Raw genomic sequence first — 24,791 nt, 5'->3', positions numbered from 1 at the left:
CCACTCGGGGCTTTTGATCCTTGCTCCATACTCCCTGCATGATCGTGATAAATTAGTCAGGGCCTGAATGAGATTCACTCGGATCAAAGGAAGCTACGATGAATGATCCTGGCCTCGACAACGCTATTGCTGATGAGGCAGTGGCTCTTGATCACACCTCCAGCAATCAAAAGGACCAGACGGATCAAGATGCAACAACTCGAGATGCGAAGTACCCTCAAGTTGCTCGGTGGTGGTTTGCAAGTACAACATATCCTCTCACAGCTGTATGTCAACTCCTGCCATGCGTTTCTTCCACACTATCGCTTGCATTAATCAGAATGTTAACAATTTCAACAGGGCACATTCGGCCCGATGGCCAGCGCTTTCAACATATGCTCCCTATCCCAACCATGGCGAATGGACCTCACAAGCACCGGCGGAGTAAACGTCCCAGATCCAAAATGGTACGATAATCAAACGATTCCCATTTACTACAGATGCCCCATATTAACCTCGAACATAAATAGGGTCATCGCCGTCAACGCAGTATCCCTAGTCTTCGCCCTAGCAGCAAACCTCGCCCTATCCCTAAACATGGCCCGACGCATCCGCTTCGAGATCGCGCAACCAATAATTATAATCGGCTGGTACATCTCATCAGCATTATTGATAGCAATCCTCATCCCCTTCGGCGTACTCATGTACAAACCAGAGAATGACGGCCGTACCTACTCACAGGCCTATTTCTACGGTGCTTTTGCGGCGGGGATATACTTCATTATCTCGTCGTTGATGCTGGTCACCGGGTACGGTGCCTGGAAGGGCCACTATAGTCGTGAATTCAAGTTAACGACTAGCCAGCGGACGCTCATGCTGCAGACGATCATCTTTTGCATCTACCTGCTCGGCGGTTCAGCTGTCTATGCCCGTGTTGAGGGCTGGCGGTTTCTAGATGCGGTTTATTTCGCGGATTATACTTTGCTTACCATTGGAGTTGGCAATATCGCGCCGGCTACACACCTTGGTCGTGGACTATTGTTTCCCTATGCTGTTGGGGGCATTGTCATTTTGGGTTTGATCATTTCTTCGATTCGGACTCTAATGTTGGAAACGGGGAGACAGAAGTTTGGTGATGTGCTCACGGCCCGCACGCACAAATTCCTAATCAAGAAGGCCTTTTCGGATCGGTCTTGTTTGCATAGGGTTGTACCTGCGCTGGGGAAGGAGAGGGCCGAGGCGGAGGGCCGGAGTGAGCGCGAACAACGGAAGAGAGAGTTCATTGCTATGAATCAAGTGCGAGAATTGGCAACTGCTCAGCATAAGTGGCTATCGCTTTTGATTTCGCTTACGCTTTGGATGGCTATGTGGCTTATTGGTGCCGTGGTCTTCTGGCGCTCTGAGTCGGCGCGGCAGTGGACGTATTTTGAGGCGTTGTACTTTGCGTACACCACTCTTCTTACTATTGGGTATGGGGATATTTATCCGATAAGTAGTTTGGGGAAGTCTTTCTTCGTTTTCTGGTCTTTGCTTGCTGTTCCGACTATTACCATTCTTATTTCGAATATTGGTGATACTCTTATTCGGTTTATTCGTGATATGACGCTGTTCATTGGCGAGATTACTATATTGCCTGGTGATCATTCTTTCGTCGATAGGATCAAAGAACTGTTTAATACCTCTTTGTTCGGATGGTGGCTTGAAGAGACGACAGGCGAAAGGACAGGATCGTCCAAAGAGCAGACCAGTACAGCTACTGGAAACCCCAACAACTCAGCTGCGCCCAACCATGTCAGCAGCCACCTCGAAGCAGAAGAGCGAAAGAAGGAAAAACACGCTCATCAGCGGGGCGACATCGTTGCTGAGAATATCTACCATTATCACTACCTCCTTTTCCGGGAAGTACGCAAGATGATAGAATATGCTACCAATTCTCCATCTCGGCAGTTCGACTACCTAGAATGGGAGTATTACCTCGGACTAATCGCCGGCGATAATCGTCCTAATATCTCTGGCGATGAAATCAACAAGAAACAGGCACAGGCGGTCAATGACTGGAGTTGGATCGACAAGGAGAGCCCATTGTTGGGACATAAGAGTGAGGTTGAATGGTTACTAGGGGCATTGACAAAGGCCCTGGATCGAGAGTTGAAGGAGGCCTGTGGAGTTCAGGTCTCCGAAAGCGAGAATGGAGCCCCGGGTGAGGTAGATGGTGAAGCAGAGCTTGGTGATGGAAGCCAAGGGGTCCAAGGCAAAAAGCAGCAGAATGACGCCATACCGTGATATGTATTAAGAATGAGAAGAGTACTCTGGCCACTGCGGCGCTGGTCTATCGGTTAAGGACTTCGAGCAGTTCCAGTTCAATCTGGGTTGTCGTAGCCACTCGTTCAGTTTCCTACGCCGATCCAATGTATTTATCTGACTGAGCTAGGATGATAAAGCTTATCTTTGCAACTTCAAGAATGGATAGCTTCCTCCACCTCTCTTCTTTTGGGCTTTCAGCCACAGACAATCTCCAGCCCCATACAGCCCAACGATTTCTCTACGGCGGCAATATCGAGGACGCGGGTCTCTTTCACCTTGAGACGTCTGGTACGCCCAAATTGACAGGGAAGATCGAGAAGATCGAGAACAGTCACATAAGTCCAGTTGTGTCTGTCAAATGAGGACAAAGAGTACCAGGGTATTGCTATGTTGTTGGACTTCCACGACTGGGTATGATCATATTGGTATCCATGACTACTCCGACCAAGCGTATAATTGGATTATTTACACCGAGTTGGAGTATGCGCCTTAGGATCCATGGATGTTACCTTGGTTCTCGCTTTATGAGAAAAGCGATTAGGTAGTGTCAGTTAGGTTATGCAAGAAATTTCGGGTTACAGGATGAATCGAAATCAGTTTAACCACTTTACTCTCAGATATTCTTTCTCCGAACGTATAATGAAACATACTGACTTATACCTGGCTTAGCCTAATCTCAAGATCGAGTCGTATCCAAAGACGTATTTTGTAAGGCTGCCTGTCATAAATTGCTTCAGATACTCGTTCCATCAATACTGCCACCTGGTTGTCACTCGTAGCTCGTTAGTGCGATATGTTTCTATCATAACCGTCACCGGTCTTAGCAGCAAGGTCCGCTGAAGTGGTAAGGTCAAACCTTGTGCGTACCGCAGTATACACTCAGTCAATCAATAATGGCAAGATGGTTCTGGGGAGCTAAACATGAAACAGAAATTGTTTGTAAACATGTTGTTTTTGATTCTCAAGTATCTACATTATCTAGGAATTCATACTCAGCTCATCCGTTTTCCTTTCCCCTCCGTCTCGCATTCCCGCTCCGTTTCCCGTCCCCCTCCATTTCCTATTCTAGTAATGCTTCGGAATTGGATAGAGTGTCCGGATAGGTTAGATCTAATGTTTGTCTCTGCTTTGCTAGGCAGTTTCGTAGTAAATTGGCGGCTTCGGCATCGTGGTCTAAAAGTTCCAGGTAAAAGGGAGGTTAGCCATACTCGTCAGCGCGTCAGGATGGTCCTTGCGTACTACAAACATCGTGACGCAATATAATTATGAATGAGCTTGGTGAATTAATTTATCTTCCTCTTCAGAGGTCTTTTGGTCTCAATTATCATGGGCGAATTTGTTCGCTTATTACGTGCAAAGAGTAAGTAATGCAGTACTTGAAAATTGTTGAATTGTCTGGTCTATTCTCCATGAGAAATCCATTATGGAAAATTCTAGAGTGGAGATTAGCAGAAGGACTCGAGCCTGATTCAACACAGAATAAGGCACACCTCACAAAATGCATTCCTGAGCTGGCTGTAATGAAGTTGATAGATTAACGCCACGATGGACCTAGAGCCAGTCGTCCATGGTTGTGTGACGTCGTCTATGCGCCCACGTACGTTTTCCTACGCCATCTCCTTATTAAAGCACCATATATTCCATTAAAAACTCCCAGCAGGCCCAATAATTGTTTTCTGCTGAAATAACCTCTTGCCTTCTGAATTCCGATTTCAAATTCAGCTTACGATGGTAAGCTTTCACTTCCTTATGATGTATCTGTATCTTAAGGAATCTAATCTCTGTGCAGGCCGCACCGATTATCTATGCTATTAGGCATGGTGAAAAGCCAGCTGATGGCGCTAATAATCTCTCTAGTCAGGGACTAGCAAGAGCACAGCGCCTTCGTCAATTTTTCGGAAAGAACAGTGGGTTTAATATCGGCTATATTGTCGCTCAACATCCTAAGAAAGGTTTGAGCACTCGTCTCCTTTTTTTTGGTGGTATTCACCTGTTACCGAGCCTCGCGCTGGCTTTTATAACCTAGAATTTCGTGGATCGTCTTGAGCTAACGAAAGCATCTAGATGGTTCTAGGGCACGCCCGTATAAAACTGTGCAACCTCTGGCTCAGGATTTGGGAGTCGAGGTCAACACTACTATTGACAGAGATGATGCTGCAGGTGTCGCTAAGGCCGTGGAGGAGTATAGGGGAACAGGTAATATCCTTATTTGTTGGGAACATCATAACCTTTCCGATATTGCGAAAGCTATTGGTATCAAAGGATTTGCACCCAGTACGGGGTGGCTTGGCAAGGTCCAATACCCAGGCTTACGGTTTGATCTCGTTTGGGTTGCACCAGCCCCTTATGATGCGATTACTCAAATACTTAGCCAGGATACTCCCGAGTTAGACGCTGTCCCTGATGGTCCTCAGGCCAACAAGTGATATGTTTCAATGAAAGGCTTTTCGCAAATGGTTGAGAAATTTAAATGGATTTCTTGTCTGTGCTGCTGACGGCTCTTAACTTCCCTCTTCAGTAGGTATTTTCCTTCGTCATACCTTCAATGCATTGTACCTTTATATAAATTCCTGATCTGTAGCGGAAGATGTTCTCCGAGACAGTTCCCTCCCACAAGCCCTTTGTTTACATATCTACACGACAGATACTACTTTCTGTCTATCTTTCTTCCCTGCTTCAATTATCTTGTGAATTTCGAACTTGCCTCTATTATCCCCGCGAAAGGAAGCCGTGACACTCAAGTTAGCTGACTCAGTTGTCCGCAGAGCCGCATCTACCGTTGCAGTTAATATTATTTCTCTCTGGGTTCCCCCTTTTCACAAAACAGATGTTTCAAATAATCTAGGGTTTCAATGGACAGGAGCACTACTAGGGCCGAGGTTGAGAGTGAAGTAAGTGGTGGGGCCTCGAGACCTTCACGGATTGCGGGAATTGCGGATGGGGGAATGAAGATTGCGGAGCTTGCGGAGTAAAGGACCATCATCGTTTTTTGCACTCAATGAGATCGAAAGATTTAATGTCCTTTTCGTTTATGTGATATCGTTCCCTCGAGTCGTGGAATTCCTTTGAGATATCCAACAATGCTGCGAACAGCCCCGGTTGCGGTCACTCAGAGAGTTCTATTTCTCGGCGTTTCCAGGCACCTTCGACGGAATCCCTCGATGTCATGGCCACCAAAATACATTAAACATTTCCATTCAACAACTACATACAGTGATAACTATCAGCTTCTTTCAACTATCTGTAAGGCGGGGCGAGCCGAGGATGTGTTCCATGAAGAGCAGATTAACGAAGTCGAGCGGTGGTGGGCGAGTCCCCGTTTTCAAGGGATTAAGCGACCTTATTCTGCTGCCGATGTTGTAACCAAGCGAGGCTCATTGAAACAGACGTACCCGAGTTCCGTCATGGCGCGAAAGCTGTTTAATTTGCTCAACAAGCGACAAGAGGAGGCAAGCCCTGTTCACACCAGTAAGTCTTATGGTTCGGGGGAGGGGGGTTGAAAGAGATCGCTAACAGATAAACTTTTGCAAGTGGGCGTGGTTGACCCCGTGCAGATGACCCAACAAGCTTCAAATCAAGAAGCAGTCTATATTTCCGGTTGGGCATGCTCCTCGCTGCTTACAACTTCGAACGAAGTTTCTCCGGACTTCGGGGATTACCCCTACAATACCGTTCCGAATCAGGTTCAACGCATATTCAAAGCACAACAACTTCATGATAGGAAACATTGGGATGAGAGAAGAAAGTTGACTGTGGAACAGCGTGAGGAGATACCTTACGTTGACTTCCTGCAGCCCATTTTTGCGGATGGCGACACAGGGTAATGACTGGGACTCCTCTATGTGGAATGGGAGGGCTGAATTATTTTCAATAGACATGGTGGCATTACCAGTGTGATGAAATTGGCCAAACTGTTCGCAGAGAGTGGTGCAGCAGCTGTGCATTTCGAAGATCAACTGCACGGTGGGAAGCGATGTGGTCACTTGGCCGGGAAGGTGATTGTGCCTATGAGTGAACACATTCAACGACTCGTTGCTGTCCGTTTCCAGTGGGATTTGATGGGTACCGAGAATCTACTCTGTGCTCGAACCGATTCTGAGAATGGAAGACTTATCAGCAGCACGATCGATACGCGAGACCACGAGTTCATCCTTGGCGTTACTAAAGAGACAACACCCCTTGCAGAATCACTCATGGAGATGGAGGCGAGAGGAGCCGAAGTGAATGAAATTAACGATTATGAGCTCAAATGGCTTAAGGATCATCCGTTAGTCAGTTTCGATGAAGGTAAGAAAGCCATGCTACAACCCGGGGCTAGCACTGATAGTCCTTAGCCGTCGACGCACAAATGTCGGTTGAGAACACGTCCCAATCTATTCGGGGTACCTACTGGAGTGAAGTGAAGGCAAATCCGGATCTTTCTATTTCTCAGCGCCGTGTTATTTCCGCCAAGTACACTAGGTCACCGGTCATATGGTCCTGTGCGATCCCTCGCACTCGCGAAGGCTACTATCACTATCGAGCCGGTTTTCCTGCAGCGACGAAGCGAGCAAAGGTATTTGCTCCGTATGCAGATCTTTTGTGGATTGAGACAAGCACGCCAGATCTGAAGAAGGCAGCAGAGCTTGCCAGGAATATCAGAAGGACTCATTCCGACAAGAAGCTTGTCTACAATCTCAGTCCGTCATTTAACTGGATAGGAGAAGGGTTTGACGAAGAGAGTCTCAAGTCTTTTGTGTGGGAATTGGCCAAACATGGGTATGAGCGTCCTTGTCCATTTTGGCGCTCTTAACACTAATGACCGAACCAGATTTATCTTGCAGATTGTCTCACTAGCAGGTGTACATTCTAATGCGTTAATTACAACCGAGCTCTCTCGTGCCTTCAAGCGTGACGGCATGCTAGCTTACGTGAAGTTAATTCAGTCCCGTGAGAAGGACCTAGATGTGGAGACACTCGTTCATCAGAGATGGAGTGGCGCATCGTACGTTGATGGCATCTTGGCTGCATTGCAGCCTGGATGCAGCAGTAATCAGAGTATGGGCAAAGGGAGCACTGAGAATTGTAAGTTGATTTATGTCTGCTCCCAGCCACCGCATGAGAATTGTATTTTGGCCGCTGACGCAGTCATTCAGATTTTTGAAAGAACTCTGCAATTCTACGAAAAGGATAGGCAGGTTCCCAGGCTATCTGAGAAGCAATGGGATGGCCTTCCAGGCTGCCAAGCCGCCAAGTTGGTACCGGACTATCAGCTTCTGCTTTCTCCAGGCTATGCCCTCAATGATGCCCTTGTCATGATAATTCATAGATCTTTCTCGAATAACCGCCTCATGGTGGAGCGCACACGGGATTGTGCTCGTTGGGCCAATTTTGACCTTCGTAACCCTAAATTTGTATTTTCGTTTAGACCAATCCTCCGTTCTGTCCATTTCTCCCTTCATGTAAATTCAAACAACTTCGCTTATGATATTATGAAGGAACAGCAGCTGGTAACGCCTGGATGCATGCAACACCGAGGATTTGCTGGAACTCGGCCGCCCAACTACTGCATCTCTGACATGGGGCTTATGCCATAAGTCAAGACCGAAGCAGGTCTAATGTTTTTGACCATTTTATCAGTGCACTCTATTATTTGGCATGGCTAGCTTTCGCATATTTAAATAGAACTAATTTAATACAATGATTAAGTGCAGCAGATTTTTCGAAATAGCTCCACATCGGCCACAATGCTTTAGGAAACAGTTTGGAGCAATCTTTCTCCTTTGAAACCTGCAGATGAGCAAGCCAAGTCCCACTTATAATTTGGACCAACGATCTGTTAGCAGAATCCTTTCCGTGTCTCTTGCTATTTTCCGGACAATTTCACCAGCTGGCAGTACCTCACCAACGAGGCCCACACTGGTTCCGCACAACGTATCGATGCGACCATTAGGTCCGTATTGCTCCCTATTTCTCAAAGCTTCATGGTATCGTTGATAATTGTCGGGCTCCGTGGTGTTACCGGCTATAAATTCCGTGTAAGTTCGGTTGATGACTCCCCGAGGCTCAAATTTGCTCGGCCATTGTGAGGTTCCACGTGCTGAATCGAAGACGTGCGAGCGAACAGTATTAGCCCCGCCATATTTAGCCTCAATAATGGCCTGTTGGTACTCCTTCGGGATATCTGCTTCGAAAGAGGCGAGAAAGCGTGTTCCCATAGCTATGGCTTCAGCCCCAAGGGTGAACGCTGCGGCGGCTCCACGACCGTCCGCCAGACCACCAGCTGCAACGATCTTCGGGATAACAGTATTCGATGAGCCGTCGAAAAATTTGGTCTGAAGTCTATCGATCATTTCTGGCACAAGGGAAAGCACACTTGCAGATCGGACAAGCCCATGGCCTCCTCCGTCGCTACCTTGCAACACAAGAACATCGGGTTGCAGCTCGGCCACAGCAGCACAGGCCTCTTCAATGTTCCCAACCTGAACCCAGATTGCGACATCGCCATCTGTTTGCTCACGAATTTGCTGCACCCATGGGATCTGATCGGAAGCACTTTCAGAAGGTGCAAAAAGCCACACGGCGCAGGGGCGGTATTTGACGATAAGTGGAAGAGCGACGTTGAAATCCGCTCCCCAATTGATGACCCCAATCCCAACTGGAAGTGATGAGGAGTTATGAAATAGTAAGGAGTTATCATCTGGAGAGCCCCGGCGAGCTTTGTGCTCCGCGACAAGGCGTGCGGCCTCACTGAGCTTGTTTTCCAATCCTGACACATCTTCCCCGCCAGCAATGAATCCTAGGCCACCTGCTGCTGACACTGCGGCGGCTAGCGCTGGTCCGGAGACATCTCGCATAGGCGCTGAGACTATCAATGGCGCTTTTGTCCACGGATAGATATGGTGGAAGCTGTGGTGTTCCGACATTTTGAGCCGCGTTCGGTTGATATGCGATAGCCGCTTGAATTCAACCTGGAATCGGGCTCTAGAAAGGAGAGAAGTCAAACGAGATAAGTGAGAACTGACCAAGACAGGAAAAGCCGTCTCAAATATACGGAGGAAAAGCAGGATCGATTCTGGGGAACTACTTTGGAACTTTGGAATACATATGGTCCGCACCCATCTTGAATATGCTACCGAAAACCCATGACGCATGCAAGGCCTCGGAATATCTGTGTTTACAGTTCGCAATAAAGCAAAAACAGGGAAATGGAGACAAAGAAACCAGTCTTGTGTGAACTCTGGTGGATGCGCTGGTTGGGGACATAGAAGACGAGTTCCGCACCATCCGCACACTCCGCGACTGACGTACGGAGGCATTTATCATTTGTAATTATGAAATACAAAGGCTGATATAGTCCAGATACTAGCGGCTTGCATTGTCAAGCGCAGAATATTCAAATCCAACATGGTCAAAGCAAGTAGGCAACCTAGTTCTAACGAACCCAAAACCCAAAACAAGACTTATGCTCACCTTATAGAATAGTTGCAACAGTGCGAGGCGATTCTGTTATTTCGGGTACTATCACCTTCGAGCAATATGATGAGATAGCGCCAACTACAATCACTTGGAACATTCGTGGAAATGATCCTAATAGCGAGCGAGGCTTCCACATCCATGAATTTGGCGACAACACCAACGGATGCACCTCGGCTGGTCCTCACTGTATGCTTCATACCAGTCAATTGGAAGACTTTGTTATCGATCCTAACAATAGACCCTAGTCAATCCCTATGGACGGACACACGGTGCGCCATCTGACCACGAGAGACACGTCGGGGATCTCGGAAACTTCCGTACTGATGCAGATGGAAATTCAACGGGAACTATGCAAGATAAGATGATCAAATTAATCGGACCTGAAAGCGTCGTAGGAGTAAGTTCCTAATAATTTACTAACTAGGACTTTAGCTAACTATATCTGACACTGCAGCGTACGATAGTCATCCATGCTGGCGCTGATGACCTTGGTCGGGGATCCGACGTTGAATCTAAGACGACAGGAAATGCAGGCGGTAGACCGGCATGCGGTAAGTGAAACGCTCTCGAAGCCAGCTACAGTAGACTCACAACGACCCCCTTCCTAGGTGTTATTGGTTTTACTGTCGGATATACCAAGGGACAGCCTTCGAAGCGCACCCCTAGACCCTTTTCCACTCGTAGTGTCGCGAATGGTCTCCTTTGAGTTACGTCACGACAAATTTATTTAGTACCTATTTCAGTACATGTCATTCTAGTATTCATAGAGCACCTGAAAAACGAAGATACGTCATGACGATAATGTGACGACTTTCCTAACTAAGTGCTCATTGGATGCAAAATGACGTAGTTTTCGGAGACTAGAAATGCATAAACTACAAGTTGTGCAAAGACCGGGTTATTTAACCTTGAATACTGGACTGCAGCCCCTGGCAATTCCACAGGACAAACTGTTGTGATCTGAGTCTCACCTAGCTCTGGCCTTACCAAGCTTAGCTATAGAGCTCCTGATTACTTGGTTGAATGCATCAAGCTCCGAATTCGGAGGATCATACGATACGTTACTTTATGTAAGTACTGCCGGCATAACCATGTGATACGCAGGAGTCCCTCAGCAGATATAATTCACCACTATAAATAACTGTTAAGGTACTTGTTTCTTGGAGGTAAATTTAAGCCATCTTTTACTGCCCATTGTTCATGCTCAACGGCTATCGACCATTGTAATTAACAAAAACGACAACCTGTTGAATTTCGGAGAAATGAAATTGATTATTTTGTTAGTGAAGGAGTACAAGACAATATATATACATGAAGTGCAGTTAATTGTAAATCAACTTAGTTCTTCCTGTAGACCGTTTAGGAGCTTTTTCCGACAGCTTGGTTCCTGATCATCAGCAGCTCGCATATCACAATAACGGGTCGTCGCTAGGAATTCATCATGGTAAAGCCTCTTGCTTGCAAATCCTTTCTAACCTGTAATGCCCGGGAATGGAGTTACCTTATCGCACGCGCCGGAGGTGCTATAACTAATCAATGACATCAGTTTTGACATTACATGGGACTTTGGCTCTTTAAAGAGTTCGCCAATATGGGCGGCTATTGCGGCTTCGAAGTGATCCAACCAATATAAAGTGCCGATGTCTTCCATTGCCCTTAGAGAATTCCAACTCCTACAACACTATCACTTCTTGTTGAACCAGTTTTTTTCTGCATTATGCCGCTTGTCAAAATCGATATTATCAAGGGCACTAGGTCGCCTACGGAGATTAGAAAGATGGCCGATGTCATTCAGCAAACCTTGCTTGATCATTTCAGCGCTCCTGAGCGCGACAGATACCAGGTGAGGATGCAAAGTTTCACGTCACACTTTCCTGTTGATGATATCTGACGGGTCACGAGGTTAAAATATCAGATTGTGACACAGCATGAAGAGTATGAGCTTATGTGCGAGGATACGAATTTGGGTTTCAAACGGAGCAAAAATATTGTTATAATACAAATTTTTCAACAAGGTCGGAGTGATCGACAGAAGCAGGAAGTTTACAAGTTTGTGCATGAGGGGCTTTCTACACAATGTGGGCTTGCAGGCACCGATCTCATTATCAGCTGTGTGGAGAATACTCCTGCTGATTGGAGTTTTGGGATGGGAGAGGCTCAGTTTCTTACAAATAAGCTGTAAATAGCCACACATCTGGCAGTCGATTGATCGACTCCCACATCATGGTACCAAGAGCGTAGGAACCATCCTGTTGCTACCCTGAGGGAAGTCTAGTGCATGCCACGTCACGCCATAAATGAAATTTCTTCCCACCCTCTTTAAATCAAAACAATGTGTCTCTCAGTGTAGACTTCACAAATCCCCTTCACGCAGCTCAATCATATTCGTAACCTCCTCGCCCGCCTCATCCCGTTTTGAGCCTGGGCAGCCTTGGGCTGGCCCATTGTCCGTCGCAATGATTCGAGACAATCCCGTCGACATTCGCCTGGTTGCAAGCTCCGCTCCCAGTTCTGCTTCACAGCTAGCGCAAGACATTTGCAGGTTACTAACGCTTGGCTCACTGCCGAAGTCTCCTAAAGCCAAAGATGGAATTAGCGCATAATCTTAATATTATTCGTAGCCAACAACGGTGCATGGGTTTGTCATTCCAGGTGGGATAAAGCCAGGATATGATTCACAGATGGTTTGTTTATTATGCAGGTTTTAATTTTGTTTTGTTATCTAGTCGGAGCCTCATATAAACTGGCAGAATTCGGGTCATAGAACTACAGACTTGTTGGTGCGTGCTGATCGGCCCATAAGATTCCGCTGACAATACTTTGCGACCTCGTGCATCACACCGGGGCTTCATGAGTGGCACTTCTCCAGACATTCTCACGCTGTAGCCTCGAATCTTTAGTCATCTTTTTCACCTTTTGGTCATGATTAGTAATTTCGATTTGCACCTCATAAAGCTATGGGTCAACTTCCATCATCTCAACTCTTCTCAATTCTCACTGTAGATAAATATTTCGGCCCTAGGTAGTTAGGGAGCCCGTGCAGTGCTACAGAGAGGGTCAGAAAGTGAGAAACAGTGTTGGATTTTCTATGTAAGGAGGAGCTTAATCCTTCGGTAGTTCTTCATACGGATCCAGCCAGCGAGAAGGGTTGCAGTCACGAGAACTACCCCAAGGCATTACATAACCCAGTGGCACCGAGGAACTATTGACCCTCTGCCTGAGCAACTCTATATAAATATTTCTCGAATAGCTGTATCATCTCTGCCACAGGTTTATCGCCAGGTGGAAGGACCTGGGTACCAAAAACGCCACAAAGATCGGAGTCTCGGTCAATGAACTAATCGTCGTATCAGCGTTCCGTTGAATATCATGTCATTTGCTTCCTGCTCACCCAGAACAAATTCGGCTTTCCGCTCCAGAACAATGTACCTTTCTTCCGGCCAGATGACACATCATCCATGGCCAGCATTCCACCAAATCCCCAGTCATATGCATGACTGTTATCTGATATGCCAATGAAAGCCGCATTGAGACCACAAGACTTGATATGTTTGCGAAGTGACTCCCTACTGGCATCGCCGAGCTGAGACTGGAACATTGTGGCTGTTGTATCCTTAGTCAGGAGCTTCCCATCATCCGCCAGGATTGAACGGAGCACCTTCATGAAATCCTCCATTGCAGCATATGCCCCCTGGCCACCAAAGCACTCGCTAACCCCTTCGGTTAAGAACGGCCTCTGCAGAGGAACAACACGTCCCGAATTTTCGTCCCGTACTGTCATTCGCATACGTTCGGCGTCCATATCGATACGTCGAGATGGCCAGAAAGTGATTCTCTGGATCGCCAGAGGGTTCCAGATATGCTCCTGCATATAGCTCTCCAATTCTTGTCCGGTGAGATGTTCCACCAATTGACCCACCCAATCGATACCCGTCCCGTACTCCCAGCTGGTACCCGGTTCGAATAACAGAGGGTAGCCAAATCTCTCGTTGACTGTAGCGCCAACATTTATCTCTCGACCACGAGACATTGTTACCCTTGCCAGGGCTGGATTACTCATGTCATAACCAGCGCCACTGCTGTGGGTAAGGAGATAACGAAGAGTGATGACATTTTTCCTTTTCTGTGTAAGACATCGCCCTGTTGTATCCCAACCAGTCAAAACCTCTTGGGCAGCCAAAGTAGGAATCAGAGGTGAGATGTCCTGGTCAAGATGGACAAGTTGACGCTCGACCAATTGAAGGGCGGCGATGGACGTCAAAAGCTTTGTCATAGATGCAATTGCCATAATGGACTTCGTCGTGAGCGGATCTCCGGTGAATCCGTTGTTCTAAAATGCTTTAGCAAAATGAAAGCTCCCATTCCCATTTGTCGCGGTAAGTACCGCGCCAGGTAGCACACCGTCCCTCACGGCCTCAGAGAAGGCTTTCTCTAGGGCTGCGAATACATCGTCCACGTTTGAGTTGCTGTCCATGTTGAAATGTCTGAGGCGCTGAACGGACTTTCCAGAATGAACGTTATCTCTTTCGTGACAGGGGTTGACGGTGAGCCTTTACTTGCTCTAGTCTAGTGATAAGATATTAATTATAATGCAAACCTTCCGACAACCTGTCAAGTATGAATGTCAATTAATCAAAGTGACATTGATTAGGCTTCGCACGGGTGGAGGATATGTGAGATTGTCCTCGGATAGGCGGGTATTGCGGAAAGACTTAAGCGGCCATTCTTTCCCCAATAGAATCGTGCCATTTCCAAGTATGGTACAGGCAAAAGTGAGTTCCCTGCAATCCGAAAATTGAATTTCTTTTTAAAAAATAATAAGCCCGTCTTCGATAAGTGGATTATAATCTTTTATAGTTAGATTAAAATCGGAGTATAAGTTAGCACAGCAATAATACTTGACTGGAGCATGCGGTGGGGCCCAGCCGCAACGTTATTGTGGATTGCTCTGTGTTCTTTGATTCTATTGCTATCCTAAGCATATATTTGAGTTTTATGGTGCCCATCGAGACCGTAGATACCATCCTTGCTCCATGGAGATGTTTACGGAGGAGTAAGGGATACAATCGGGGAACGAGATAGATTCAATGCTGTGATATACACATAGTGTTCCCCGCATTCTCCATATAACAGGAGCAGGGACGGACTGAGAATGGGAAAAAAAGTAATCGACTGAGACTTATTATATTTCTATATCGTTTTGCAAATCTTAACATAACAATATGTCCGGTAAACGCATGAAAGACGACCTAGAAGCTGGCACCGAGATGCTTGAACCCATTCGCGTTGCGGAGAGTGTTCTCCTTCCAATCCCTCGGGATACCTTTGAGAAACTCTACCTGAGCCCTAAGATGCAAACCGCGGGGAATCTACGTCGCACTTTTGGTAACCCAACCCCCATTGCGTTCCTGGGTATCTTGGTAGCTGCACCACCTAACACCATGCTCAATATGGGATGGAGGGGCTTTCCTTATTTATAACGGACTAAGACGGGACGCAACCGAAATTAGACGGCAAAATCCTAACACCATGGCGTAGATACTTTAAACCCCCACTTCGGGCGTATTGCTGATTATCCGGCCCTTTTTCGACTAACACCTCCTGACCATCGACCCAGACCTGACATGAGACCACTTTCAGCTTGCAATACATGCCGGTACGCCGCGCATTTCACTTTCCTTCGGATCTCGATATACCCCGTCGCTGACATAGGTTCTCGGGTATTTAGCGCTCGGCGAAAGAAATGTGACCGAGCCCGGCGCGGAACAAGCTGCGGCTATTGTCTACAACACAGGCTGGATTGCACATTTGTGGAGCCCACCGAGGCCCATGAGACGTCTCTGCGAGGTTATGCGCCTCTAGTGGATCGTAGTGGTCAATCTTCCTCGGCGGCGTTACCTGAGAGAGCTCTATGCATGGAACTGGGCGATTTATTCTTTACCCGCAATCACACGGGCATTCACAGTCTCTTCCACAAGACATCCTTTTTGGCGTCTTTGGAAGACGGGTCTCTCCCAATGATTCTCTTTCTAGGCTGTTATCGGGCTTTCCGCTCGGTTTTCCGCCCATTCCAGTCTCTCAGCTATCCATCCTTGGGACTGTGCCGTCCATATGTACGGGAGGCAGAGAAGCTACTTGATCTCCACGAGTTTTCTTTGGTGACCATCCAAGCGTGCATACTTCTGGCAGCCCATTGGAACGGAAAAACATTCGAGATAAGGCACGGACTTTAAGTGGTGCCAAGCTGCCAAGCACGGAGTGTACTCGGAGATTAAAGCAAGACAACTGGCTAAGCTATACTAGCGCTGGTGCCTTCGATTAGCTTGTTAGTCGCCTCAATGGGCCCAAACGCTCCAAACAATGAGACCTTGCAATTTCGAACTCGGGTGCCTACTGGTAAAACTAGATGTCTTTTGACACTAAGATTATATCTGTGTGTGCAAATATGAGGAGCTACGGAGTATTCCGACTGAGGTTGCAGTACCCCGTCATGCTAGCCGAGAAAAGAGGGTAGCGCATATGAGCATATTAGCCTAGTTGGTGCTAGCCGCTCTAGAATTTTCTCAGGGTCTAAGCAAATAAAATGTTCGATAAGAGGCATTTAGGACACTCGTAACCAGCACCACAAGTCGCATCTGTCGCATCCGTGGCTCCTCATACATCCTAGGGTACATCAAGGACACTATTGTGCCCCACACAATTATCAATGGCCTTTCGAGCGCGCTCATGATCACCATGGAACTCTTCCCGCAAGCCCCGTGCCTCGATTTCGGACATAGGCCACCAGTCCGCCTGTTCCATGACGGAAAGTACTAACTCTCGGGGCAAGCGCTTATCCAGATCCGATGCCTGCTCCGCTGCAGCGGCCCACCAGTCATGCTGTTGTGGCGGTACATTCCGTGTGGAGCAAACTCGATAGTGCGGATCCACTAGACGAAGCTTGACAATGGTCATATTGCCGGGTTGACTAGCATCCCTTAGGCGAAATGACTCTTGCTTCGACCGATAAGTATTAGGCCAGCTCAGAAGATGGCCCTCCGTAGTCCCGACAGATCCGAAAGTATGTAGTGCTCGAGGGGGCAGCTCCTCAAAATCTTCCAACTTTTCCACATCTAGAATAGCGGCTAGCGCATCCGGGACCTCGCATTCGAGCTCATCCGTATGGACTTCATCCTCATGCTCGAACGCCACGCGGGCCTGGGTTACATTCTTGCATTCCACTACGTATAAACTGGTGGCAACAATATGATCATTACGGAGCCCCTCGGTGTGGAAGTGAGTATCTCCCGGATACACGGGATTCTCCGATGTGAGTTCGATGCGATTAATCTCCACTACGACCTGGAGACCGTTATGCTGAAATTTCTGCTCCAGTCTCACCGGAATATGGTCATGGTGTAGTGGATCCGGGCACTTCCCAACATGCTGCGGGTTGATTGCGCGTCCTGTAAATTGACCCTGTTTCCATTGTTCGTACGAGAATGAGACGCCGGGTTCAGGATGGTCGAACCAAGCTCTCCGCCTTCGTTTAGAGTTAATAGCGCGACGCACATCTTTTGGGCAGTCCCACATCTCTGGGGTCATGTCTTCCAATAGAATATCATGCTCATTAAAATAGGCCTGCTTCCATCTTGGTGGCTCGGGCCCTTTGATATATTCGCGAGCGGCTTCACAACGCCCCTGCCACTCTTCATAGGTATCACAGGCCACAGACCACGTGAGCCATCTGGATACCAGGTCAAATATCTTGTGATCTTCCTTGTGGTTGTGGATCTGGCAACCATATGTTAAGATGCGTGGCGGACGGCGTCCACGGGTGTTGCCGTAGAAAAGAATCTCGTTCCAAGAAGAGACCGCACCTGCGATGAGGCGCTCAAGGTGTCTGTACAGCCCTTTATGGTGCTCCGGATGGAGATTATTCACATAGGATGTAATCCGAACATCGGTGTTGTTGTTCAGCGTTTGGGGATTGAACTGCACTTCGCAGGGAAGCCATTGGAAACGATTCGACCAGCAGCTCTCCAGTCCTCCCCATCCAGCCATGCGGGACCTCTCCAACCCCGGCCGTATTATGGCTTGGGCGAGCGGATGGACCGGCAGATCCTTGGCAACCTGACCTGCTAATCTCCATAAATTATCCAAGGAAACCTCTCCACCCTGGACTAGTACATGGGAACGGTCGTACACTAGCGGAAATAGAGACGGGTCAACAAGGGGGGAATCATGGCCTTGCTGTGACCCTAGCCGGGCAATCTCCTTTTGGAACTCCCGCGGTGGCACTTTCGTCGACAAGTTGGCCTGACACACAGCAGAGGAGTTGTCAAAGATCAAGAGATGGCCCGTTGTCTGCCATATCTCCGCTTTGTCGCGCAGTTCCGCGAGGCACCAATCCCACGTGGCGACGCTGATAAGAAATCCTTCGGTTCCTTCCCTGGCGTCCTGGTACCACTGCGCCAGCTTGGTCTCATCCGAGTCCAGTATTGCGCGATCCCATCCAGGCTGCTCTGTGATATGTAACATGAGTCGGAGCATCGCCATCTCTCGCTTGGTCAACCGAGACGAGTGGCGATATTCAACCAACCCATGGGCAAAGCGCGCCTCGGGGGCCAGTTCAAAAGTCAGGGGGATTGAGCCAAATCCTGGTACCTGAAGCGGACCATGGCCAGCGTTATTGAGAGACGCCATTTTAAAACAATTGGGTCCAAGTGCTGAATTCTCCTCCACAGGAGGGGTCTGAAAAGAGCTTAGGTGGTGGAATCAGTGTCGGGCTTGAATTGTGGAAGGTAGAGAGAGGGGAAGACGGGTTATATGGAAAATGACACGAGATCGCACAACTATCCAGTTTGCTAACGGATGCCATAAGCGAGCCGCCATCTCCCACGCATATAGTAAATGCGAGTCATCACGTTGATTGGGGATGCGGCGGTGGGTGCCACAACAATTTATGCCATCGTGGAAGACCCCAAGATGGCCCCACTCACCATTCTGGAAACACTCCTGTTTAGTGGCATGCGTAAACCCGATGAGTTCTCGGCCGTGGGCACAGCTCGGAGAGGCATGGAGGATATTAAGAGTCTAGGCTCAGGGATCGCCGCCCTAGACAACCAGTTCTAGGGTATTGTTGCTAAATGTGTGGCTAAGTAATCACTAAATTAGAGCTAGATATTTTCCAAATAATGCTTCTGCTTTACCTCTTCAAAAAGATAAATAGAATATCTCGCCGAGGGGCTACCTTCATGTACGTATTACCTTCGATCCTTCTTCCAGATACAAAGCTGATATGCTTGCTCTATCTTGATTTCGAGGAGATCTGAGATCCTGAGGATGATCCTGATGTGTGGTCGACAGCTAGTAAAGCGGGGTTGGGGTGTACGTGTTCACATCAACAAATACCGTTTATTGACTGACCTTGCCAGGTAGAATTAGCTTCGAAGTGTCAGTGTAAAGAGCTTCTCAAAGGCCTCCAAAGTAAGACATAGCTGAATCCCAGATGCAATGTTGACCAGCCCGAAATAATGTGGGATCTCCGCGGGGCCCCGTGACCCCGATATAAGTCAGCTTGTCAGGTGCCCGCGGGTCTCAGGTTCTCGCCCCAACGTCGGAAGTTTTGAGGAGAGAAGTATTGACATCATACGTCAATATTATTGCTTTACACTTGGCAACATCAAATCTGTTACTCTTAATGAGATTTTCTGCTTCTTCCCAGTTAATTCTGGGTAACAAACTCTCATTACCCAGGGCTATTCTTGTAAGAAAGTCCATATTACATGCCTCCTTGGAAGGCGTCGACCGAGAGCGGGGAGCACGGGGTCTCTGAGAGTCGGAGGGACCCTCAGCAACGATGGCTATTTGTGACCGGGCTTCCTGTCATTGCTGTGAGTCCTGTAGAGTAAGCTGCATCGTCCCTACAACTGACCCTGACCAGGGCACGCTATGTGTTATGGCGATGATGTTCAACATATGTGCGCTTTCGAGTGATTGGGAGCAGCCTCTCCTTACTGGTGGTCAGAAGATCTCGCTTCCAGCCTGGTAAGCTGTCTAAGTAAGATAGACATGGAAAGAGACATTTAGACATTCCTGCCTTAGGTCGAGCGCCCTGCAAGTCGTCTCCCTTGTGATTGCGGCCTCCGGCTATATCAGCTACCTGCTACTGATGCGGCGTCATGATAAACAACTTAAAGTTTTCTGGGTCAGTGTCATGGGCTGGCTGATAGCTGCGGCCCTTTTGTTCAGCGTCATCGGAGCTGTCGTGCGGCGACACCGTCGCCTCCAACCACATCTCCATGGTGAATATACACAAGCCTTCTATTACGGTGTCTTTTCGGCTGGATTGTATGCGCTGGTGGCACTTCTGCTGGCGGTATATGTGATGGGCGCTTTCCGAATTCAGCTTAGTCGCTATAATCGACGCCGGGTGCAGCGGACGGACGTTTTGTTGCGGTCGCTCTGGCTGGGAACTGTGCTGCTCGTCGGCGCGGCCATATATCGTGCAGTAGAAGGTTGGCCGCTGTTGGATGCGCTGTATTTTGCCGACTACACTATTCTCACTATTGGTATCGGCAATCTCGTCCCCACCACGCATCTTGGGCGTAGCCTTTTGTTTCCTTACGCCGCTACAGGCATCGTCGCGCTAGGACTGATGGTCAGCTCCATGCTGTCCTTCACCCATGACATGCATGACATGAGGCTGCATCTGAAGATGGCCCAGATGCGCCATCGCTGGACACAGAGTTCGTCTGCCGACAGCCAGGATCTGCCATTGCCCAGAGGCGCGCAGGTGCGCGAGCTTCACCATCTCAAAGCACATTTCCACCATGCCATGCATCGCAGAGATCTGATATTCTTCCTACTCTCGTGGCTAGTGCTATGGTTCCTCAGTGCCGCTATTTTCCGTGCATCTGAAGCGGAGCAAGACTGGTCCTATTTCATAGCCCTCTACTTCACCTACACCTCCCTCACCACGATCGGCTATGGTGATTTGTATCCCACCAGCAGCCTAGGCAAAGTCTTTTTTGTTTTCTGGTCGCTGCTCGCACTTCCTATTCTGACTAATCTTGTTACTGCTATGGGCAAAGTCCTACATGAAGTCCTGGTTTTCTGCTCATCCACCATTTGGAAACACTGTGTTGCTGTCGCTGGCATGGTGCGCAAGCACTGCATTTCATCACGTGGGGGAAACCACAGAAGCACCCGTCAACCACACTCTCAGGGTATCGATTTGACCCCATCGCTGGCCAGCACCGAGGTCGAGGGTACGGCGTGTCCAACGCCCTCCACCGCCCCGTCTATTCAAGGCGACGGGATATCGCAGGGCCTGCTACGACTCCTTATCGTGGAAGAAATGGACTCGCTGACTACTATTCTTCGAGACGGGTTGCAATGCGAAGATCTCGGGGTCACCTGGTCTCGGATTGTGCCGCTACTGCATTCTGGCGAGCAAGACATCGGTCCTCTCGAACCCCTCTGGCTTACTGCATCCTCACCACCATCACACCTCCGCGAACAGATGATGAGCCACCTTGAGCTCCACCGACACCTGCAGGAAACAAACACTGAAATCCTCTGGATGCTGACATTTTTGATCCACAAACTGCGTGCCGATTTAGGGGTAGATGGATCATAAGGAGGAGCAATATATAACAGTATTTATGAACGGGCATAGTGCTCGACATCTTGTGATATCGAAAGGACAGTGGAACTGAAGTAGTTGGCCATTTGGCAAGCTATAAACCACTATTATTGGCTCTGAAGATATTTCTATATACCCTGCAGAAATACGTGGCTCTCAATTGGAGAAGCACTTCGGCCAGTAGACGCACGTCTCTTGACCCAGTATAGATAACGGGAAGATTTGTCGCTAGCACAATTGCCATTGCTCACGAACGACCTGGAGCCACCAACTCCATTACAATCGAGCAGACCAAAGAAGCCGAAGACAGATATACAGATGAAGTGCAAAAGCGTGCCCTGTGGTTCAGTGCCTTAGAGACTTGCACGTCGGGTTGGTTTTCCGGGGACGCAGAAGGGGCATTTGATGAGCCAACGCCGAGCAGCAAGCGGCCCGTATGCGGCACGCTGGTTGGGGCTCCGGTATTCTTGACTTCAAGCGCATGTTATTGGAATATATTTCCAAAGGTGACCTGGAGGGTATCGAATTAAAAACTAAGACCTGATTGAGAAACCTTGGACTATATCGGGGACCGATTGATTACACATGTCCCATAGGCAACTAACAGTTTTTGAACTTCTGTCTGCAACTTTCACAACAAAGTAAGGGTGAGTGAAGTCCTAATCATCACCGGTTTCAGGACGGAACGCCCTCGCCTTAGCCTCCAGGGAGAGGAGGCAGACGATCGCCACAGATATAGAAGTCTGCATATTTTAAAATGGAAAGACGAAAAGTTTGTCGCGCATACGCGAGAGAAAGACAGGTGTTGATTAAAATGAGATTTCCTGATGAGATTCTACTGGCCGGAACTACTAAAAATGTGCAGGCTTTGTAGGCTACTTATATTTTGCGTAACTGGCCGATGTTGAGCTAATCGGACTGTTTGCACCTCCTGAAGCACCTTTATTCGGGCTAAATAAGTTAACTAACTTATCGGCGAAGCCGCGTAGTAAACATTTCCTTTGCCAGGGGACTAGACGTAAGTTCAAGACGGTTGTACGAGGGAGCCAAGTGGTCCTGCCACTCCGTAACGACGTCTCATCCTGAGGAGGTGGTATTTTACCACTAAGAACTGGCTGATTGGGCGACTACCCACTCCTTCAAATGTTTTTGTATGGTAAACCGATTGGGAATACCCGCGCTGTAACTGAGGGTATGAGACGCTTTCAACAACGATCTCCCGGATAATTCTTCAATCAACTCGTTCTTTGGTTCCCTCGGCACTAGTATGTACCGAAATTCTACGATCCATTAACCTCGCATATCCTCCCCAACAAGCAGCAGGAACGGGACGGCCCATGGGCCTGGACCGGAAGGCGTGGCTTCCGGCCTGCCGATTTCTTAGATTAGTGCAACGCCTGCAACCTTAACCTGCCTCGGGAAAGGAACACCCGAACGCCCATTCTGCAAGAATGCTCAGGTGACGGTGGGTATCTCACCAGGATTTCTGTCTCGGTTTTAAAGTTCGAGAGACAAATCCGGGGACTCCAACTTGATACCCACTCTTCCTTTCTTGCTAATGGTGGCTTACTAGCCCACCCACGCCGCTTTCCGCGTTGTGGATGGGCCAGAGCAGTTTGAAATTCTACCTACATGTTAACAATATATCTCAACTATTTCTAGCAAAAAGGGTAAGCATCAATAAAACAAGATCCCTGATATCTTCAATCACCGTCTCTGCATCTTCCACAACCTTTTTGGTATTTTCCGACAGATAAAGTCCCACTAGTCGGGGCCTGGAGACGCCACTTCTTTGGGTTGCGTTTTCATGGGCGGATTTGGGTTTGGGCGAGTTTTGGTGAGGCCTAGTTTTAACAACCTTTAACGTCAATAAGTCAGTGATTAATCAGACATAGCTCGGAAAATCTTCGGTGTATCTCACCGATCGAGATCTTGTTTACTCCATACAGATCCTGGACACGGATTTCCTTAATTAATGAAAGGGCCAGTAAAGTGCATACTGCGATGGCAATTCCCGACCATACATTCCATGCTCGCGAGGCGAATCGTTTGAACGGAAAATTGCAATTGGCCGGAATTTTCCAGCGTATGGTCGACCTCGATAGCAAATTGACTTCGCCGTTGTCGTCGCGCTGCCCCTAGCCGCAATCTAATAATGCACGCAGTCCCACCCCGGGTCTGGTAATCTCCGAATCTGCCGATTGGTCGGCGCAAGTCCTGTTTAGGCTATTTTCGAATAGCTACCAAACGCAGCCTTTTGAGTTTTTCGTACGCTGAACGAGAAACTCAAATACTGTTCTTACTTTCAGGATATGGATCACAACCTCGTCGCTGGCCTCATACATTATCAATGATCCACCTGAGAACAAGAAAACTGGAGAATACAGCGCTAAAAAGTAGGGCAAGTGTTAAAAGGACCCCCCTCTTGTTGATATTCGGACCCCCTCTTCACCTGTCTAAGCCTAATTAGGGAAGGCTTAGTATGTGTATTTCAAAGTGTATTTCCTTAGTAAAAATGAACAAAAGGGCGTAGAGGAAGACAACAGTCCTCACAGGGTGATAACAGGACGGGAATAGCTTCGTCTACGGCCTAGGGAGCCTTGCCATCGCCGGCAAGCTCTCTAGGAAGTGGCTATGTATACGGTCTAGGCGTCGCCGGCGAAGATTCCTACTTCTTAGGGAGAGAATCCCTAGCCCGATCGGCTTAGGAAGCATCGGAGAGCTCGATAGATAGTTGATACGATACAATTTACTTGTTTTCTCACTTTTGATATGAAACTTTTAAATAATTCGACGCAAAATAGCCTGCTAGCCGCTGCATAGACTAACTCTAGTTCTATAGTATTTTCGGAACCAGGTCCTCCGTGCATTGGGATTACCAAGGATTTTGTGCATTTCTACTAAAGAAAGACACCGTGGAATACACATACTACGCCTTCCCTAATTAGGCTTAGACAGGTGGAGAGGGGGTCCGAATATCAATAAGAGGGGGGTCCTTTTAACATTGCCCCAAAAGTATATCCTCAGCGTGTTGATTAACACGCATTTAATCCTAGACCCCTACCTTCTTCGATGCGATGCCTCAGCAGCCGCTCATTTCTGATTGGCTTTCCAGGCTGAGATATTTATCCACTCTAGAGTCCGTGGTATGTGGATAATGTCTCTCGTCTTCATATTAAACCTTTGCCAGTATCTCTCCCATGGTCTACCTCTTCTCCTAACCAGTACACATGCCAAGAGCCTGTTCTGAGACATGTCAAATTCCATGAGGAATATGCCGCACGTGGGAGCATTTATGCCCTCGAAGTGGCCATGGTACGAGTGGAGGATTCCGGGAACGGACGGAGAGGAGTACTGTGCAGAATGGGTATATAAGACTATGTCTTTCTCTCTATTCTCCTGATATTGCACAGTGTCAAGT

General features: G+C 48.1%; 8 protein-coding genes across 8 annotated transcripts; 5 read left to right on the top strand and 3 right to left on the bottom strand.

The window, feature by feature from the left end:
- Positions 1-98: 98 nt before the first annotated feature.
- Positions 99-2,262, top strand: PENARI_c006G03728 (potassium channel family protein; the record flags this gene model as incomplete). The annotated part of the gene is made up of 3 exons (XM_022630263.1): positions 99-266; positions 340-446; positions 510-2,262. 3 exons carry the CDS (start codon positions 99-101, stop codon positions 2,260-2,262), a joined length of 2,028 nt encoding a protein of 675 aa, XP_022489796.1.
- Positions 2,263-5,687: 3,425 nt separating this feature from the next.
- Positions 5,688-7,859, top strand: PENARI_c006G04852 (uncharacterized protein; the record flags this gene model as incomplete). Its single annotated transcript, XM_022630319.1, has 5 exons — positions 5,688-5,751; positions 5,815-6,103; positions 6,158-6,570; positions 6,618-7,041; positions 7,094-7,859. The coding sequence occupies 5 exons, from the start codon at positions 5,688-5,690 to the stop codon at positions 7,857-7,859; spliced, it is 1,956 nt and encodes a 651-aa protein (XP_022489947.1).
- Positions 7,860-8,078: 219 nt separating this feature from the next.
- Positions 8,079-9,188, bottom strand: PENARI_c006G02011 (nitronate monooxygenase; the record flags this gene model as incomplete). The annotated part of the gene is made up of 1 exon (XM_022630181.1): positions 8,079-9,188. The coding sequence occupies one exon, from the start codon at positions 9,186-9,188 to the stop codon at positions 8,079-8,081; it is 1,110 nt and encodes a 369-aa protein (XP_022489882.1).
- A 481-nt stretch (positions 9,189-9,669) lies between these two features.
- Positions 9,670-10,447, top strand: PENARI_c006G09589 (uncharacterized protein; the record flags this gene model as incomplete). The annotated part of the gene is made up of 5 exons (XM_022630550.1): positions 9,670-9,682; positions 9,748-9,927; positions 9,987-10,138; positions 10,196-10,292; positions 10,350-10,447. The coding sequence occupies 5 exons, from the start codon at positions 9,670-9,672 to the stop codon at positions 10,445-10,447; spliced, it is 540 nt and encodes a 179-aa protein (XP_022489785.1).
- Positions 10,448-12,094: 1,647 nt separating this feature from the next.
- PENARI_c006G07593 (serine hydrolase domain-containing protein) lies at positions 12,095-14,215 on the bottom strand (the record flags this gene model as incomplete). Its single annotated transcript, XM_022630447.1, has 4 exons — positions 12,095-12,315; positions 13,042-13,078; positions 13,133-14,071; positions 14,126-14,215. The coding sequence occupies 4 exons, from the start codon at positions 14,213-14,215 to the stop codon at positions 12,095-12,097; spliced, it is 1,287 nt and encodes a 428-aa protein (XP_022489676.1).
- A 748-nt stretch (positions 14,216-14,963) lies between these two features.
- On the top strand, positions 14,964-15,974 carry PENARI_c006G05844 (fungal specific transcription factor domain-containing protein; the record flags this gene model as incomplete). The annotated part of the gene is made up of 3 exons (XM_022630360.1): positions 14,964-15,161; positions 15,454-15,461; positions 15,536-15,974. The coding sequence occupies 3 exons, from the start codon at positions 14,964-14,966 to the stop codon at positions 15,972-15,974; spliced, it is 645 nt and encodes a 214-aa protein (XP_022489961.1).
- Positions 15,975-16,404: 430 nt separating this feature from the next.
- Positions 16,405-18,426, bottom strand: PENARI_c006G09900 (DUF4246 domain-containing protein; the record flags this gene model as incomplete). The annotated part of the gene is made up of 1 exon (XM_022630564.1): positions 16,405-18,426. The coding sequence occupies one exon, from the start codon at positions 18,424-18,426 to the stop codon at positions 16,405-16,407; it is 2,022 nt and encodes a 673-aa protein (XP_022489883.1).
- A 1,082-nt stretch (positions 18,427-19,508) lies between these two features.
- Positions 19,509-21,364, top strand: PENARI_c006G10357 (potassium channel family protein; the record flags this gene model as incomplete). The annotated part of the gene is made up of 3 exons (XM_022630584.1): positions 19,509-19,616; positions 19,667-19,770; positions 19,828-21,364. The coding sequence occupies 3 exons, from the start codon at positions 19,509-19,511 to the stop codon at positions 21,362-21,364; spliced, it is 1,749 nt and encodes a 582-aa protein (XP_022490006.1).
- Positions 21,365-24,791: the final 3,427 nt, after the last annotated feature.

The sequence above is a fragment of the Penicillium arizonense genome (assembly GCF_001773325.1).
Source record: "Penicillium arizonense strain CBS 141311 chromosome Unknown PENARI_contig006, whole genome shotgun sequence".
Taxonomy (NCBI): Eukaryota; Fungi; Ascomycota; class Eurotiomycetes; order Eurotiales; family Aspergillaceae; genus Penicillium; species Penicillium arizonense.
Note: the sequence above shows the minus strand (reverse complement) of the source record. Positions and strands in the feature narration are given on the sequence as shown.